Genomic DNA, 20,446 nt, shown 5'->3' on the forward strand with positions numbered 1-20,446 from the left:
AACAGCTATAGCACGTAGAGCACTCAATAAACATTTGTTCTTGTGTTAGCTCTCTCAGTCATCACCTAGGAAAACCATTCACAAGAACTAATTCCTGGAGTTCCAAGTATCTCAGAGCATCATTACATGAAGTTTAATGACAACACCAGGGTGATAAGTCAGTAGTAAAGATGGAATCTACAGGGAGAACCATTAATGGAATCAGAGAACAGAAGAAATTATAGACCTTGCAATAAGAAAGGGCCTTTGAAAATCCCCCATCATAAGAGGGAAATATAATTTGAAATCTTATGTAATTAATGAATCTAATTAAAATTGTGCTAGAGCTCTAGAGAAATGTAAAGTGTAGTCTAAGGACCCAAAAATAAAATCATACCAGGTACTTGTTAAAACTATGAATTCCTAGACTGTGGAACTGAAGTGTTTTTATGGAGTGTCCCAGATAATTCTGATACCCATTCAACTTTAAAAAACTGCCGCTAGGGAAATGCCTTGAGCTACTTCTACAGCAGTGGTTCTCAATGGGAGACAGAAATTACCAGAGTCATTTGGGACACTCTTTCAAATTACATTCCCCTTCTCAGTCCAACCAGGGAGAAAAATAATTTTAAAAGAAAGTCTTCTGTGTTTTGAAAAAGCTCCTTTCCCAATCAAAGAGAATAGACCTTGTGGGTTTAAAACAGTCAAAGATAACAGATGTTCCAAAAGTTTAGCACCTCAGTTAAATAAGGAGGAAATATGGTCCACAGAACCAGAAAATCATACCCTTTGCCTTAAAATGAAATCTTTCCAGCTAGAGAATCGTCAAACCTCCACACCTGTAAACAAAAACCGAAAGGCCAACATTTCTTTTCACTTTCTGTGCACTTAAGCTACCTCTTCTTATATATGACAGAACAATCAGTTACTTCCTCTTGGACATGAAAGTAGTATTTTGGATATCCCAGGACATAGTCCATTTGTGGCACAGTATAGCTTTATGATTCAGACCAAATGCTTACTGGTCTGTGGCAAGCAAGCAAGAAGTGTCTTCTATTGGGGGAAAAAAAACCACGGAACTATCTGGTTTCTTAAATATTTCTTTCAGGAATGACAGGATTATGAAACTTCTTTAGAAAAACAAAATTAAGGGTGATCATGATTGTGTGTAACATAAAGAAGGAGGAGACAAAGAGAAGGAGAAAACATTTCTATCAAACTTAAAAAAAAAAGCAGTACCTAGCTTATATAGACTTACTTATAATAATTCTACATTTTTGATTGGGGTAAAGGAAAGAGGGAGTAAAGCAAACAGAAGTCCTGATATGTCTGCTAGTACAGGACTACTGTAACTGTGCTAGACCCTGAACTATCCACCTTATAAGAAGTATCACCAAATGTCCGTTGTCATATATTCCAGCAGCCTCACCATGTATGACAATCCAAAGAGATACGGTTATCAAAAACCTACCCAGTAGGAACTCAGTGTGTGAGAGAACTCAAGAGACTTGGTACCAAAGGTAGTGAGAAGTAGAAGGAAAGAAAATCAACCACAAGGAGAAAAATAAAAATAAAAACAGTCGATAAGCCTTTGTGCATCTAACATTCTGAAAGTTTCAACATTCCATTTTAATAAAACATACGATGACTGGGCACAGACAGTTTCCTACTGTGGTTAACTTAATGCTTAGCTATAGTCTTAGCTATTATTAAAATATTAAGTGTTGCAACCATTTGGAAATCTAACTATAAATACACATTAAAAATTAAACAAATTTGAATTTTATTCATTTCAACCCATCTCTAAATTCACAATATCCTATTTTACTTTTTCACTATTGCCCTTCTCCAAACATTAAGATAAGTATGTTTGGGTATGAACAGATATCTAGATTTTACAGACACACCTACTTGGTTTTTTAAATCACAAATTCACATTTGCTGGGTTTTTGGAGCTTGCAGTGAGCCGAGATCGCGCCACTGCACTCCAGCCTGGGTGACACAGCGCGAGACTCCGTCTCAAAAAAAAAAAAAAAAAATAAATAAATAAATAAATAAATAAATAAAAACAGGCTATGGTATGCTGTAATTTTTCTACAGGTTAGTACATACTGTGGATTTTGTTATCAGAGACTGCCCCCTACAGACATTTACACGTCCCAGTCTATGGGATCCACAGAAGGACAAAAGAAACTGGAGGTGGGGGTGGGGTGGAAAGATGTAGGTCAAAGGGTACAAAGTTGTAGCTACACAGGCTGAAAAAGACTACAGTTCTAACATACAGCACGGGGGCTATGGTTAATAACACCGTAATGTGTACTGTAAATTTGCTAAGATAGATTTTAAGTGCTCTTAACACAAAATAAGGTAACTATGTGAGATGAATACGTTAATTTGCTTATCATGTATAGAATACTTTATAGTACTCACTTCACTATGTATTAATACATGTATATCAAAACATCATGTTGCACATGTTAATTATATAATTTCTTAATATTAAAAAAATAATTTTTTGAGAGTAGACACCACCAGAACATCAATCTCCCCACTCAATCTTAACAGCAAATTCCTGAGAAAAAGGCACTCTTAACCGAAGTTTTTACTCTAAGGCTCATTTTTACAATAAAAAAAAAATGCACCTTGACATTTATCAACTGTCATTTTCCTTGAGTTTTTCTTAGAAATATCTCTCCCTGACTTCTTCCCTCTCTTATTCTCTGTTGTGCATGCACACACACAAAATAGGAAGATACACTTGGAGGGAAATTTCAGAAAAAGACACTTTACTCCTAGAGTAGAAGTGTGAGAACGGAGCTTCGCTTTACACTTCCTGGATGTCAAAACTGTTGACATTTTTAAAGAATATTTATGACTTTTACAAGTAAACAAATTTTTAGAAATAAAAGCTTTACTAGACAATATAGGAGAATCTTTATAAATTTGGGGTATGAAGGAATTTCTTTAAAAAGAAAACACAGCTATTATCTTAAAAGATGGTTAGCTATAATAAAACTCCACTAATACCTATTTATCAAGAGATGCCATAAAGAAAGTGAAAAGACAAGTTACAAACTAGGAAAAAAAGATTTGCAACACATATCAATGACAAAAAATATTTTAAAATAATCATTTTAAAAAGAAAAACAATACAATAGAAAAACGGGCAAGACTAGAATAGGCACTTCATCAACAGAGAAAAGTTGAATGGCTACTCAATAGGTATGTCAGGATTTGTTTTATTTCAATTATTCTACATATGCTGTAAAATTCTTTCGTATAATCATCACTTAACAGAACATTTTTTTAACACACGTTTTTAAATTAAAAAAAAAAAAAAAAAGAAACAAAGTTGATCTCTGTAAATAAAGCCAGTACCTTTAACGTCAGGCCTAATGTATGATAGCAGACTGAGCTCCCCTGGTTTCTCAAGCAGTGCCCTGGCTGCTCCTTCTAAGCCCAACTGTCTTGCTCTCTGGGCTTTAGTCCCTTTGCTCCCAGTTTTATATGGAGCAGACTAGAAAATAAAGGCAGAAAACATATGATTCAGTTTTAAAAAAACAAAAGTTAAAACTAGGATACAAAATTAGAGGACATACTGAGAATGCTAAAGAAACCCTTTCCTCAATCCTTTCTTCTTCCTTCAGAGATGAATTAAAACTAATTTGAAAACGCTTACTGTAAGAAGATGGTATGTGCCTTCTCTTATTCTTCATATTTTTCTATATGCTAAATTAGTTGCTTGGTTTCACTCATCTTAAAAACTCATTGCTTGGACTGCAAAGTCCTCAACTCCAGCAAGTTCCTTTAAAAGTGTGCTACACACAATTCTTCTACTTCTTTGTTTTGTTTTTTTTTCTTCTTTTTTTGAGAAGAAGTCTCGCTCTGTCACCAGGCTGGAGTGCTGGGGCACGATCTCTGCTCACTGCAACCTCTGCCTCCTAGGTTCAAGCGATTCTCCTCCTCAGTCTCCCAAGTAGCTGGGCCTACAGGCGCGCATCACTATGTCCAGCTAATCTTTTTTTTTTTTTTTTTTTGCATTTTTAGTAGAGATGGGGTTTTACCATGTTGGCCAGGATGATCTCGATCTCTTGACCTCGTGATCTGCCCGCCTCGGCCTCCCAAAGTGTTAGGATTACAGGCATGAGGCACCACGCCCAGCCGGTCAATACTTCTACTTCTTCTTTTTTTTTTTTTTTTGAGACAGAGTCTTGCCCTGTAGCCCAGGCTGGAGTGTGGTGGCTTGATCTCAGCTCACCGCAACCTCCGACTCCCAGGTTCAAGCAATTCTCTGCCTCAGCCTCCTGAGTAACTGGGATTACAGGCGCCCGCCACCATGCCCAGCTAGTTTTTGTATTTTTAGTAGCGATGGGGTTTCACCATCTTGGCCAGGCTGGTCTTGAACTCCTGACATTGTGATCAGCCCACCTCGGCCTCCCAAAGTACTGGGATTACAGGCATGAGCCACGAGCCACTGCATCCAGCCAATTCTTCTACTTCTTAATCCACTCACTCTAACACCCACCACCATCTGGCTTCTCTTCTCACACACCTTGCTGGAAATGGTATCACAAAAATCCATGATGATCTCCTAATTACCAAATACATATATTTTTTTCAGTCCTTATTTTGCCAAACTTCTCTGCTACACATAACCACTGATCATAACCTCCATCTAAAACTCTCTTCCCTGCTGTTCCAGGGCACCATCATCTCCTGATTCTCCTCATGCTTCTCTATTTTTTTCCTACCTCTTTATGCTCTCCCATGCTCCATCCACACTTCAAAAGGTGGTATCCTCCAGTAGTCAATCCTGACCTGCTGACAAACCCTTCTTGAGTGAGTTCTTCCATTCTCATGGTTTCATGTAACAACTACAGGCTGAAGACATCCACATCTGGATCTCTAGTTCAGCCCTCTCTGATAAGCTTCACATTTGTATAATCTACTGTCCTTCCCTACTTGACTGGAAATTCCTTGAGACAAAGACTATGTATTTATTCATCTTTGTAAACCCAAGTGACTAGCATACAAAAAAACACTCTATAAATATTTATTGAATAAAGAATATTTTGTTGCATTAAATAATGGTGGCTAATGACGTTAGCTTTTTATTTCTTGGTGTTCTTTAATCATAAGAAGACCCAAATTACAATATATTCAGGTATTATGTTAAAAGATAAAAAGGGTTCCTTACCACGTGTTCTAGTTCTTCAAAAGTTTTACAATTCAGCATGGCTTTTAACAAGCACTCAGACATCTTCCCCTCCTTCTTAATTTTCTGGATTGTACTATGAACTTTCTTTGCAACAGCCCTGAAAATAGAAACTTCTGTAATCTACAAAAACTGTATGTCAAAACTTTCTTTTCAAAGCTACCTCAAACTTACAGAAAAGTTGCAGGTAAAGTAAAAGGAACTTTATTCTCTCTGAACTGTTTGAGGATAAGTTAACATCCCTGCACTCCAACACTTTAGTGTGATTTCCTACAAATACAAATCTTCTCTTACATAACCACAAAATAACCATCATTATCAGGTAATTAACACTGATATATTACTACCATCTAATCTGCAGACCTCATTCAGGTTTTACCAACTGTACCAATAATATCCTTTATAGTGGATTCAGTTAAGAATTATGGGTTACATGTAGTTGGCGTGCATCTACAGTCTCCTTCAAGCTAAAACAGTATTTCAGTCTCTCCTTGATTTTCTTCTCCTTGATAAGGCCTTGATGTTTTGAATGCTACTGGACAGTTATTTTGTAGAATGTCCTGCAGCTTGGGTTTCTCTGATGTTTCCTCACAATTATATACAGATGGAGCATCTTTGGCAGAAATATCATAGAAGTCATACTGTGTTCTTCTTATTACACGTTATTAGCTGGTACATGATTTTGATTTGTCCCATTACTGATTACCTTGATCATTTGATTAAGGTTGTATCTGTGGGTTTCTCCACGATACAGGTACTCTTTATTCCTCTTGTAATTATAAGTATTTTGTGGAGAGGTACTTTGAGACTATATAATTACCCCATTCCTCATTAAACTTTGAATTTATTCACTGATTTATTTACATCACTATAGATTTAATGGTTTCTTATTTTACTTAGTGCTTACAATCCATTGCTATCATTTATCTTAATGTTCAAATTGTTCCAGATTTGACCAGAAGTAACCCCTTCAAGCTAGCTTCTGTGTCCTTTTGACGTATCCCTGTCATCCTGTGAGCACTTCCTTATTCTCTGGCATATGATATTTCAGGCTTATCTTCTAGTTTCCCTGCCCCAGCCCTGGAATCAGGAGAACGATACTTGAAAACCAAGGTATAGGTATTAGGTAAGCTCACTGCAACCGGAGTATCACTGCTCAGGATGGGCACACCCAGCACTCACAATTGGTTTCCCAATCCATTCCCCACTAAAAAGAACCAGGATTCCATGTAGAAAAGCTGATTCCAAGAATCAATCTACAGGCATCACTAAACAAGTAACGACAAAAGGAAGGGTAGGGACAGTAGTTCCCCCACTTTACAACAGGTTTTCACTGTGAATATACAATCCTGTTGTTATAGTTAATGCTTCTCATCCTATTGTATTACCTTCTATTTATAGAATCTGCCCAATAATGGTACTGCTAAAATGATGGGCAAAAGTTACAGATGATAATATGATTTATTCAAAATGATTGGTGGAAAAGAAAATTAAATCTACTTGTAAATTAAAAAAAAAAAAAAAAAACAAAGGCAGAAGACTGTAAATTACAGAAAAGAATATGCAGTACTTAGATTACAACCTGTATGTCTTCTATAATCATGGTAGCCCAAGACTGTTTTCAAGGGCTAAAGCCTACCAGGTCATTTTAACAAAAAGCCAATTCCTTTTGTCCTATTAGCCTGCATATAAGGAAGAAGAGAATTATCTTTAGAGAAAAATACAGAAAACTTTTCTTCTTATGCAGAATCATACTCTGTAATTCACTTTTCAAAGTGAATTTAAAAATGTTTTACCTTGCAACCCAGTATACACACATATATATGCTGCATAATTGAAACATTTCATGAAACAATATTTGCCTTTACCACATAAATGTACTCTTGTATTTTCTATTTACTATTTCATTTTTTAAGTGGTATGACTTATTAAATTGGTTTTACTTCCAATGCAGGGGTAGCAATTAACAAATTGAAAACCAATGCTCTAGTTATAGAAAATGCTGAGCTTAAGAAAAAATAAAGATCATATCTCATTACCAAAAAGAAATCTCTGTATTATAGAAAAAGATCTCTTAAGTTCCAGTCAATGCCCCCACTTACTTCAAGGAATATTCATTCCTCTACTAATATTCAATGTATTCTGGGTTCATAGAAACCCAGAGAATGGAATTCTTTTGCAGTAGAAGTGTTTTTTAAAGAAAAAGAAAATAATAATATTCTTGATATACAGCTCCTATTTGTCTCCCATACAACCAAATATTGTTAGACTACCGTTTAATTTTTAAGCAAGATTTTCTTGCTTGTTTATGACGCTTTCTCCTGTTTCAGATCCAAACCCTCAGACTTTCTTAATTACCTTGCCTTCAACCAAACAGAAAGCTTACTTCAGAATTTGCAAACTGCTGGCATTCTAGGTGTGGTCGAGAGTGGTTTTGTTTGGCCCAGAAATTTCTGACGTAAAAACCCAAATTACCAGCTTCTTTTCAGAAATAGGAAGAACCAGCAAACTGGGCAGACAACCCTCCATGACAGTCATCTACTGGAGATGAGCAAGGGTTGCCTCACTTAGACAGGATTTGTAATCTCCAATTCTCATCCCCCATGCTTGATTATCCTAGCCTGGCTCTGGAAGATTTGCATCTGAGACTATTTGATTTAGTCATTTATACTTTTACATTGGCTAATTGATTCTGACTCTCAATGAAGTATAACTTTCCACATATCAGCATTTTAATTCTCCTGACACTAAGAGAATGTCAACAAAAGAGGTAGAAAAGTTACTGAGATGCAAGTTCCCCCAAAATAACAGAAAGCCTGTCAAGCTTGTTATAAAAATTACCCTTAATACTTTTAAAATGGCTTCATAGTAGAATGATAATCCAATTTTAATCAGATCTTTTTTGTACACTTGAAGAATGTACGCATTAACACAGTGCCCATAGGAGACATGCAATAAATGCATAAGCATTGAAGTGTTTTAATAAACCCTATCAAATAATATGGTCAGTCTTATAGTCTTTGTACATATATTTCTGAGTTATTAACAGCGAGTCCAGAGGCATAATTTTTTTAAAAAGGTACTTTCCATTCTGGAACCATATAAAACTTACAATCCATTATTGTTAAATTACCATAACCATTAAAAGTATGGGGAAAAGGCTGGGCATGGTGGCTCAAGCCTATAATCCCAGCACTTTGGGAGGCCAAGGCAGGTGGATCACTTAAGGCCAAGAGTTCAAAACCAGCCTGGCCAACACGGCAAAACCCTGTCTCTACTAAAAATACAAAATTAGCAGGGTGTGGTGGCGCATTCCTGTAATCTCAGCTACTTGGGAGGCTGAGGCAGGAGAGTCACCTGAGCCTGGGATGCAGAGATTGTACTGAGCTGAGATTGCACCACTGCACTTCAGCCCAGGCGACAGAGTGAGACTCTGTAAAAAAAAAAAAAAAAAAAAAAAAAAAGTATGGGAAAAGGAAACATACATATTTCCTACCAAACTCTATACTGTCAAAGAACTCTCCACTTAGGAACTTTATGAAATTAAAAGGACAGTTTTATGTGAATGGTTAAAAGATTTAGAATAAAATGTACTTCAAGTTTCTTGCTGGCAGTCCTAATTTTGCCATTATGCCCAACCTTTTCTATGAAAGAAGATGACAGCCAAACTCTGAGGCACACACTTTTACTGCAAACGACCTTTCTGCTAATACATGCTCAAGCTATGCATAAACACACCAGCAGAGGGACTCCATACACCCCCTAAATAAGTAAAATAGAGCTGACTTCCTCTGTCAGAAGAGGACTATATCCAGATTACAATAATTCAAGGAAACAAAATATTGAAATTGTCAAATACACCATCATTCACTTTCTCACTGTTCCTCATTGGCCTTTTTCCCTTACACTAGGCTCATTCTTTCTTAGGTTTCTTACCGTAGCTCTTCTAGGGTTTGTTGAACTTCCCTCAAGGAATCAGCATCAAGGTTATTAATGAGCTCTTTTCGATAACGTATAATGAAGGGAATTGTGTTATCATCATTAAATAGACGAATGGTGTTGGCACAGACCCAAGGTTCAATATTAGTTCTTTCAGATAAAACCTGCAAATTAGAGATACTTAGTGATTTAAAATGCTGAAAATTAAACATCTATATCATGTATAATTTAAAACATAGTATCAAATAATGTTCTCCAGTGACTTAGAAATTATTTGCTATAGTTTTTTTCAAAAAAGAAAGCCATATAAAATACATGTATCCATTGACAATCATAATGGTAAAATAGTCATTTCACAAATTCAATAAAATCTAATCCAGACCACTGTATCATTCAAATTCCAGTGTTCAACAAGGGCACTTTTTAATGATGCAATGATACACTTTTCATCTCTCATATTGGTAGCAAAGCAAGGAGTTGGTAACTCACTTTGTCAGCATGAGAACAAAGGAAAGCCATTTTTAGTCATTGTTAGTAAGCAATTAGGCAATATCTATGAAAATTTACAATGCATAAATAAACTCTTTGGCCCAGCAGCAATTCTACTACTGCGAATTTATCACAACATATACATGCTTCTAGAAAATAATATTATTTATAATAATTTTTTTTGAAGAATTGTTCCTAGCAGAGTAAAAATAAGCAAAAACCTAAGTTTACAATGGGAGAACTGGAAAATAAGTTATGCCCATACTAAACACCATGCAACCATTTAAGAACCTGAGGCAGCTCTGTATGAACTAATATGAAATGATTCACAAGATCTGGAAATAGAAAGGTAATTGGTTGGGTGAGGGTTAGAGTTGGAAGACCGTTCTATATCTTTTGAATTTTGTATCATGCACAAAATACAACATCTTCAAACTAATTAATTACTTTTTTAAATTTTTTTTTATTTTTTTGCGACAGTATCTCACTCTTTCGCCCAGGCTGGAGTGCAGTGGCACAATCGTGATTCAACGCAACCTTGAACTCGCAGGCTCAAGTGATCCTCCAGCCTCAGCCTCCAAATAGCTGGGACTACAGGCCACGCCATTACACCTGGCTAATTTTTTTTTTTTTTTTAGTAGAGATGAGGTCTTATGATGTTGCCCAAGCTGGTCTCCAATACCTGGGCTCAAGCAATCCTCCCATCTCAGCCTCCCAAAATGTTGGGATTACTGACATGAACCACCACATCAGGCAATTAATTATTTTTTTAAATATTTGTTTTAAAATATTATTTATTTAAAATCATAGGCATTTTAAATATTTATTTTAAAATATTATAAATAATTAAATACTTAAAATTATTATTTTAAACACATATTAAAATTGATGTTAATTATATTGAAATACTAACTATTTACAATATTAAAAGATGATTTATTAATTATTTAAATATTTAATTATTTTTAAGTCTATGGGTTTTAGCAAAATGTACAGTTAAGCAGAAAAGTTTACAAAAGTCAGTCTGGAAAAGAGAAAGAACAAAATCCAATGTTAGTAGCTTCCAAAAACCTAAGCAACTCTTTCAAAGTAAAGAACAAAAGGAGTATGTTGTATTATTATTTCAACCCTGAATGCCCAAGATCTGACAGAAACTGTAGTAAAAAACAGGGAAAATTTATTAAAGAATTATCATAATCAACTGATTACCAAAATCAAGTCCAGATACATAACAGACTGAATTTCAAGACTACATATGAAATAAATGGCTAAACTCCAGAGACTATAGAGGATATCTCATTCATGGGGCATCTTAAATCCTAAGGTCTACATCTTATCACCCATTATCCTGGATTAATGCTAATTTCGATAAGAACACCAATTTCACATTTCTATCCCTGACTCTCTTCCACATGAGCTCCAGACTCATTTAGCTACCTATTTTGACATATTCTCTTGGAAATCTAATGGGCATCTCAAACCTTGCATTTCCAAAATTATCTTCTTCTCAAACTTATTTCTCCTCTGGTTTTGCCCATATTATGCTATTCAAATGGCAATTCAACCCAGAAAACTAAGAGTCTAACTCTTCTAACTCCTTCAACTCTTAAATCCAATCCATCTTAAGAACTAGTCAACTTGAACTGCAAAATATTTCCTTACTCTATCACTGTTCTTCATTTCTTCTGCCCCACACCCCAGTCTAGTTCTAGCCTGAACTAATGAAACAGCTTTTACCTGTTGTCCCTGCATCCAATTCTAAGTCTCATCTATTCCAGTATACACAAAGCAACAAGAATGTTATTTTCAAAATGTATACTGGATGTAGATCTGTCACTGATTTCCCATTGCATTTGGAATCCAAACTCCCTACCATGACCCAAAATACATCAGCCTCTCTCCAACCTCATCTTATCCAGTCTTTCCCCAGATCATTAGATGCCAGCCCAATAGCCTTCTCTCAGTTCCTAGAACAAGCCGAGTTACTTTGCTCTTAAGAGGCCTTCATGAGGCTCCTCCCTCTTTAGAAATGCTCCCGTTACTTGTTATCTTGCCTGACCCTCACAAAATCAACTCATTTATATTTTCTCCCTCAAACCTGTACCTTTTCCTGTTTCCTATTCCAGTCCACATCATGTCATCTACCACAGAAACCTTAGGGGATACTGTGGTTATCTCCCATAATACTGTGGCCACCTCTCTCCATTATATAGCAGCTATGTGGCTTGACAGCACTTGACCCTAACTCCAGCTCCACAGCACGTGGCTCAAGTAACCAGCTGTTTTCAGAATTAACAGCCTGAGAGCTGCATTGCCCTGGCCAGAGAGATTAGCCCAATCAGCATGAAGTTTAAGATTTGGGCTGGAACTCTGGACCCAGGTACAATTTCTTCCTCTGAAGAAATAGTTTGTAGAGGTAGAAATTCAAAGTTGTAGCCATTTTATTGTTATGAGGATGGTGGTGCTAAGAGAATAGTAGATTGTTTCAGTGAACTGACCGAAATTTTCCTGTTACGTAGATCAATAAATCTCCTTTATTGCTTAAACTAGTTTGAAATAGTTTTCTCTTATTGTAATCAAAAGCATTCTAATCAATGGCCTAAGCATCACTGTATATTCTCTATCACATCCCTCTACTCTGTCACTAAGGAGGCAAACAGAACTTCTAAAATGTCTGTTCCCTCCCCCATCAAGCTCTGTTTCCACTAATAGCATCTTTTATCTGAACTCATAGTAGGTTTTTATTGTTGTCTATGCCTCCCACCCATCCCATCTGCATTACTACAGATTATATTTCTAAAATACAAATGTAATCAAGTCCCTTATTTTTTTTCTTTTGTTTGAACTTAAGCTCCAACGACTCTTAGCTACCTACAGGTAAAGGTCTAACCACTTCCCTCTTGAGAGGCCTTCATGAGGCTGCCCATGAAGAAGTTAGCAATCTAGAAGGGAAGATAAAATATTAATGCAAATAAGTAAAAATAAAACAGCATGTGCCAGGCAATAAGTGGTACCATGTTTTTAAAGAAGAGAAAAGATCTCCCTGAGGTAATCAAGGGAGGCCTGCTGCAGGAATAGCATTTTGGTTGACCCTTGAAAGATAGGCAAGATTCTGAAAGACAGAGATGACAGGTGGAAACGACAGGAATGCTCATCATTTTGGAACTGTGTGATTGTTAGAGCAATCCATGGGCTCCCACTACCCATCAGCTCATCTACTGTTGAATAAAACAAACCTAAGACAGCTAAGACTCCAGACCCTGGATGGTAATAGGTCCTAACAAATCCATATGGCATCATGTATGTTATGGGAGTGTACAGTGCTGCTTATGCAAATTCGATCCTTGAAATTAAGGCTAACAAAACCACATACAAGCAGTCTTCATTTTGGGGACTCCAAATCACCGAATGTTTTCTATATTGATTCAGTTGAACATTTATTTTAGCTCATATTATATGCCAATAACCATACTAAGCCAATGATAATCAAGATGTAAAAAAATCAAGTCCCTCTTCTCAAGGAGCTAACAAGCTAACAAAAGCAGATAGACATGTAAATAGTTGACATACTGTATGGTTCATACTCTGACAGAAGTGTTTATACATTGTTTTAAGACCACAGGAAAGGTGGAAACATCGAACTCTGCAGCAACGGAAAAGCAACAAGAGAATGAAGGTATTTCCAGGCAGCTAAATGGGGAGGCAGGAATTCCAGGAACAGAGAATAACACCAAAAGCCTCTGATGAGAAACCACTGCACATTTTTTAAATTGCTAAAAGTTCAGTAATGCTGAAATGTATAAAACTGCCTTTGCAAAAATCATAACTGAGAAAATTATTACAGTGAAAGAGATCCGACCTAACCAACTCCATCTTGTTCCTAACCTCCAAGCTGTTCTTGTCCATTCCTAGGTGTAGGCTGAACTAACTTTGGGAGGAACTTAGTTTATAGTTTAGCTTTGAAACAAAGAAAATAAAAGCATTTTTGCAAAACAAACCCCCTTCCTGCCTAGGGACTAGACTACCTTTGCAGGACTAACAAATTAGCCACAAGAGTAGAAATTATGGTTCAGGAGTTGATATGGTTTGGATCTGTGTCCCCACCCAAATCTCACCTTGAATTGTAATCCCCATAATCCCCATGTGTCAAGGGCAGAACCAGGTGGAGGTAATTGAACCATGGGGGTGGTTTCCCCCATGCTGTTCTCGTGATAATGAGTGAGACTTACAAGATACAATGGCTTTCTAAGTGTCTGGCACTTCCTCTACTTGCACTTCTTTTCCCTGCCACCACATGAAGAAGGATGTTTGCTTCCCCTTCCGCCACGATTATAAGTCTCCTGAGGTCTCCCCAGCCATGCTGAACTGTAAGTCAATTAAACCTCTTCCCTGGCCAGGTGCGGTGGCTCACGCCTGTAATCCCAACACTTTGGGAGGTCAAGGCGGGCAGATCACAAGAGGTCAGGAGTTCGAGACCAGCCTGACTAATATGATGAAACCCCATCTCTACTAAAAATATAAAAATTAGCTGGGCATGATGGCATATGCCTGTAATCCCAGCTACTCGGGAGGCTGAGACAGGAGAATCACTTGAACCAGGGAGCCAGAGGTTGCAGTGAACCGAGATCGCGCCACTGCACTCCAGCCTGGGCAACAGGAGTGAAACCCTCAAAAAAAACCCTCTTTCCTTTATAAATTACCCAGTCTCAGGTATGTCTTCATAGCTGTGTGAAAATATACAAATTCAGGAGTCATGCAGCTGAAGGCTTCAGGATTTTAAAAATCCCCAAATTGTTCCTGGGGATAACATTCCTATTGTAAAACCCAGTATCAGTGTTTGAGATATTTTGCAGCCCCTGCACTAGATGGATCAGTCGGCAACACCCAGATTGATAACCTAGTTCATCTGGTCTTGTGGCCCCTATCCAGGAACTGACTCAGCAGAAGAAGACAGCTTTGACTCCCTATGATTTCATCTCTGACCTGACCAATCAGCACTCCTGACTCAATGGCCCCCTACCCACCAAGTTTTCTTTAAAAACTCCAATTCCCCAGTTTTCAGGGAGACTGATTTGAGTAATACTAAAACTCCGGTCTTCCATGCAGCTGGGTCTGTGTGAATTACTCTTTCTCTATTGCAACTCCCTTGTCTTGATAAATAGGCTCTGTGTAGGCAGTGGGTAAAGTGAACCCACTGGACAGTTACATGTACAAGGGGTGTGAAGATCAGGTGAGAAATGCAAAGGTAGATGAGGCTACATGGTGAATTCTACAGTTTGAAATTGATATCCTGTACTCAATATGAAGCTGTTACAGGTAGTTAGACAGACATGAGCATGGCAGAAGAGCCCCCCTCCTCAACTAGGAATGTTGAGGTGATGGTTCGGCAATCATCACATTGCCTCTCTAAAAGTGATAAATTGGCAGCCAGCCCCAGGAAGAGGCCATTTCCTGATGGTCCATACCTATTACACTGAAGTGTTAACTGAACGCAGACACTAGGGAGAAGTAACTTCCTGGGCATGCACATTGAGAAACAAAATGATGGATATGGGTGTGATATGGGCTGGCTGTGATATGGGTTGGCTGTGTCCCCACCCAAATCTCAACTTGAATTGTATCTCCGAGAATTCCCACATGTTGTGGGAGGGACCCAGGGGGAGGTAATTGAATCATGGGGGCCAGTCTCTCCTGTGCTATTCTTGTGATAGTGAATAAGTCTCACCAGATCTGATGGGTTTATCAGGTGTTTCCACTGTTGCTTCTTCCTTTTCTTCTGCTGTTGCCATGTAAGAAGTGCCTTTTGCCTCCCACCATGATTCTGAGGCCTCCCCAGCCATGTGGAACTGTAAGTCCATTAAACCACTTTTTCTTCCCAGTCTTGGGTATGTCTTCGTCAGCAGCATGAAAACAGACTAATACACAGGGACACACCACCAGAGAAGCAAATAAAGCCTCAGATGGTCTATGTACAACTTCCTAAACACAGCACGTGCTCACCTTCCAAGCATAAGGAAGGCACTGCACATGCGGGCAGCCCACTCTAAGGGAAGAATCACGGGAAAGGGGCCAGCCTATAGAGACCTAGGATCAAAGTTAAACACCACACTTGACCTCAGTGCCTGCCTGGGTCTCTTCCAAGCATACTTTCCTTGCCTTTCTTTCCTGTTCTAAAGCCTTTTAAACAAACTTCCACTCCTACTCTGAAGTTTGCCTTGGTCTCTCTTGCCTTATGCCCCTCTGTCAAATTCTTTCTTCGGAGGAGGCAAAAACTTAGGTTGCTGCAGACCCTTACAGATTTGACATCAGTAACTGGGATACCTTCCACTGGTAACAAAGCCATTCAACAACGGATCCACTCGTGGTTTGGTTTCAGCTATTGAGTCAACTCCCTTTTCAAGAGTTGATGAGATCTATGAACTACAGCAGTGGTTTACAATGTGTGGTCCCCAAACCAGCAGCATAAGCATCATCTGAGAACTTGCTAAAAATGCAAATTCTTGGGTCCCAGCCAAAAGCCACTCAATCAGAAACTCTGGGGTGGGGGGTTTAATAATGTGTGTTTTAGAAAAATTAGGCAAACAACAAAGAAACAACTAAAAGAGCTAAAAATAGAAAGCAAGTCTTAGAGTTGAGAAGGGGTAGGGCAAAGAACTACTACAGTTTTCACCTATAAGCGATTCACATTTACTACTTTAATATTTTTTAAAAATTAACTGGCAGATAGGAATGAGAGTAAGGGGGGAAAAAAGGCATTCTCAAGAATTTTTTTTACCTCTAAGACAGAGAGGGACTTATTTTGACTGTTGTCTTAAGCTAATTCCTCTATAGAGTCTATTATGTTCCAAACACTTTTACACAGTCAATATAAACTCATTTAAACTATATGAGAAAGGTACTTTATTGTTCCCATTTTACAAATGCAAAAACTGAGGGCCAAAAAGGTAAACTGCCCAAAATCACACAAACTATAAAACCTCTTCAAAAATTCAATTTATATGCCAAGCAAGATGATTCCTCAGGCATAATCCGCATGTGTCAACGATACGACCAGGTGGAGATAACTGAATTATGGGGGACGGTTTCATCTATGCTGTTCTTGGAACAATGAGTCTCATGAGATCTGATGGCTTACTGCTCTCTCTCTAAAACCTCCAAGAAAATGCTTTTTCCCAAAGTGTCCGGAGATTTACTCCTCCAAAAGGAAATTCCTATTTCCTCAGTTAAAAAGAAAACATCTTGGTATTAAGCAAATAAACTATAGCCTTAATCATCCAGGCAGCATCTGCATTTTAAAAGAACATCTAAGTTAAATGACTCTCTAATGAGTGGAATTGAGAGAACTTTCTATTCTAAATCACTCCCAAACCAACAACTGGCCACCTCCCCTCTGAAAAGCTGTTGATTTCTGCTGTTCTCCTTACCCTTGCCTAGTTATTTCACTGTATCACTTATTCTATTACACACACAAGTTTCCTTACAGATTGCAAAAGGAAAAACTAATCTATGCTGTCAGAAATCAGAAGACTGGTTGTATGAGAGGGAAGGAGGAATTGGAAAAGGGTATAAAGGGGGATTTTAAGATGTTGGTAATGTTCTGGAAGCCTGTTGCATGGTTACACTTCTGAACATCCCTGAGCTGTACATTTATGTACAATTTTCTGTATGTTATACTTCAAAAAGAAGTTGTTTTTTTAAAGCCCATAATAAATACTAGCAACTAAATTATATTAACAAAAAGTACCAACATAATTTCTCTTATTTAATTTCTCCTGGACAAAGAGGTTAAACCTAATAAGTGGTTCCGCATTTATATACAGAATTGCACTGAGATACACAACTGAGAAATGCTGACCACTTTTTTGTCTCACTTCTTTCCCCAATTTTGTCATCCCACGGCTTTCTTCACCCACATAATCCCACACAATCTCTTGCAACAAAGGGAAAAAAGCTAATAAAAAAGGTTTTGTTTGCCTTTTCTCCCTGTTTAGCAAACTTTACTAAGATATTACACATGGCTGCTCAACTCCCCTACACTCACCACTCCCGAAAGAAACTGGACAACCACCACCTTTGGAGCAGTTTAATCTTCCCAAAAATTGTCTGTAGCTAGTCACTTCTTCCAATTCTTACAGTTCATGGTATCCATAACATATTTGCAAAATACATTTAACAAAAACTTGTTTCTGGTCGCAATCACACATTTGCAGTTTGGGACAAAGGGCTGAAAAGGAGTAGGTTGCTTCTGTCAAAAGACCTGGTGATCCCCAACCCCTGATCAGGAAATAAGAAACAAAATACATTCATGTCTAATGTCTGTTAAAACATTATAGGAGGCCATTGTTTTGGATGAAGCTCTTGCAGTAGGCCCCAATAGATCCTATGGTTCATAGACTAAAAATCAAAATGGACTCACACTGGCTGAAGTTTTAGTCACCAAACCAAAACAAAGTTGTTATCTGACTTTCCAAGAAATCTAAAGAATAACAGCCAAGTTCCCATACAGGCCAATTTCAGTCTTCAATGAGCATGACAATAAAGTTCCCTCTACTTTAATCCTTATACAAAAAGACTGAAGTAACTTCATTTCAGCTGTTATTTTTCTATTTTTCTGTCTCCCTCTCTCCACCTTACAAGGAAAGTAATCCGCTTTCTGTTGTTTCTGCTTTCATTAGTCCTATGTATAAAACCAACTCCCCTGCTCAATTCATTAGAACACTTATCCTATTTTATGAAACGAGGTGTTGCTTGATTCTAGAATCACACACCCAATTGAGATATTTAAACTAAACTTGTAATTTTGTCCTTTTGACAAGACTAAAACTAAATCAAGTGTTGACTATATATAGTTCTGCCTCTCCAAACAAGACAGTGATGTTCCTGAAAAAAATCTGTAGTTTTCAGAGTTGAGAAATACACCTCGAAAGGAAAAAACAGAGGACCAAGTTTTATTGTGGCCAAGGCCATGGTACACAAAATGAAGGAAATATAAGTGACATTTCCACATGTTCAACTAGTAATACGTAATAATTTCTATATAATTAAGTTTCATTAACCATTCCTTGCTAACTAGACACTATTCAGGATTTCCCCAAAGAATTTGGACATACATTTTGTGGCAGATAATATGCATATTACAGGTATTTCATTGAGTCTGGTCCATATCCAAATGTTCAAGACTTTTTCTGATTTTCTGGCTTGGTATTACTTGACTCTCATTCGTGTCAGTTCCCTCTTTTTCCAACATCTACCCCTGTTCTCAACCATGTTTACAAGCAGGAATACAGTTTTAAGACAAAATTACTTTCTCTCCCACAAAGTTTCTCCTGTTTACGGAGAAATTTTAAAAGTATAGGAAAGGGAATCCACATATATCACAAGAATTGTCTGTAAAATTCAAGTTAAAATTAAGGAAAGATAATTGCAAATGGTTAAATAAAAAGAACCCAAACATGTAAATTCACACGTAATAGTTTCCCAGGCAATTTCCCTAAACCCACCAGGAAAATGCTGAGCTTAATAGTTGCCATTGGCTTGCTCAGCAAAGGTGACAGCATCCCAAAAACCACTTCCCAGCTCACAGGCAAGGAGTGCCCAGATTCTCAGAGAATAGGCTTTCAGCTGTCAAAATTCGCTTCAAAAAAGGAAGAAGAGGAAAAAAAAATTGCTTGGAATTAAAAGGAAAATCTAGTATGACTATAATTTTCAAAATATTTTCTAAGAGGGCAAAAGGCCATAAAATAGTTCTTGTGCCTTTAAATGAGACAACTTGCTTCCAAGTCACTATTCCCACAACACAACAAAGGACATTACTGCTACTGGCTTACAAATAAAACTTTTGTTTCTTTGCTTTTCCTTTGTCACTCACCTTCTGGCAGCTGGGCACCTATCGCTTATCATACACTTGTCCCTCCTCATTCTACTCAGCAAGTAATCTTGCCTTTCTCTTGGAATGTATTTTCCAAAAGGCTTTGTTTAGCTGCTATTTTAGTGACATTACAAAACTTATTAGGGAACCCAGGTATTCATCCCTAACAAAACATTAAAAGTCTAGGTTAACGAATTGCAGAACAAATTTTCTTCTCTCAAAGCTCTGAAATCAACTTTAGTTATACCTATTAGAGAAGTGATGCAAACTAGAAACTAAATTCTACAAACACCTTGAGTCAATTCTCAGTAATTTCTCAGTAATTATTAACTTTAAGATGGTTTCTCTGAACAAATGAAACTGTTTTCTATTCTACTCCTACCTGTAAAGGATTTTTTGATAACCCATTGTATCTACTAATCCATCATGATAATGTATTAAATTAATATAAAGTGCCTAGTACAGAGCCAAGCTCATAACAAGTCATCTACAAATAAATGGTAAGTTTATTATCCCTTGTCAATTAAAGATCTGTAAATCAACACCTTAAGGTATTATGGTAAAAGAAACCTATGTAAATCTTTGCCAACAGTGGCTAATCATCACCTAGATTTATAAATTTACATTATAAAGCTGAACCCTGAAGCAGACATCTTCAGGTGGCCCAGAAATGCCCGCCTTTTCTCAGAGAACACCCCCGCCCACCCAACACATACACACACACACACACACACACACACACACACACACACACACACACAGAGATGGAGCTCTGGCAGCCGTATTTCTAAAATACGATGAGGCCTCAGCACCCCAGGCACTGGACCAGAGGTAGATACCTGACCCAAATTCAGCCAATCAGACTTTCTTCTTAAAATTTGGAACTGGAGGCCAGGCGTGGTGGCTCTTGCCTGTAATCCCCACACATTGGGAGAACGAGGCGGGCAGATCACAAG

At 37.6% G+C, this 20,446-nt stretch overlaps 1 protein-coding gene across 1 annotated transcript in view; it reads right to left on the reverse strand.

Moving 5' to 3' along the window:
* The window catches only part of SRBD1 (S1 RNA binding domain 1), a 220,320-nt gene that overhangs the window by 185,976 nt on the left and 13,898 nt on the right, over window positions 1-20,446 (reverse strand). Inside the window, exons 5-7 of the mRNA XM_021924804.1 lie at window positions 9,131-9,297; window positions 5,177-5,294; window positions 3,358-3,496 (exon numbers count right to left, since the gene is read on the reverse strand). Of these exons, the coding sequence (XP_021780496.1) occupies window positions 3,358-3,496; window positions 5,177-5,294; window positions 9,131-9,297 (424 nt within the window). The remainder of the gene's footprint in view (window positions 1-3,357; window positions 3,497-5,176; window positions 5,295-9,130; window positions 9,298-20,446) is intronic.

Source organism: Papio anubis, chromosome 14 (genome assembly GCF_008728515.1).
Source record: "Papio anubis isolate 15944 chromosome 14, Panubis1.0, whole genome shotgun sequence".
Lineage (NCBI taxonomy): Eukaryota > Metazoa > Chordata > Mammalia > Primates > Cercopithecidae > Papio > Papio anubis.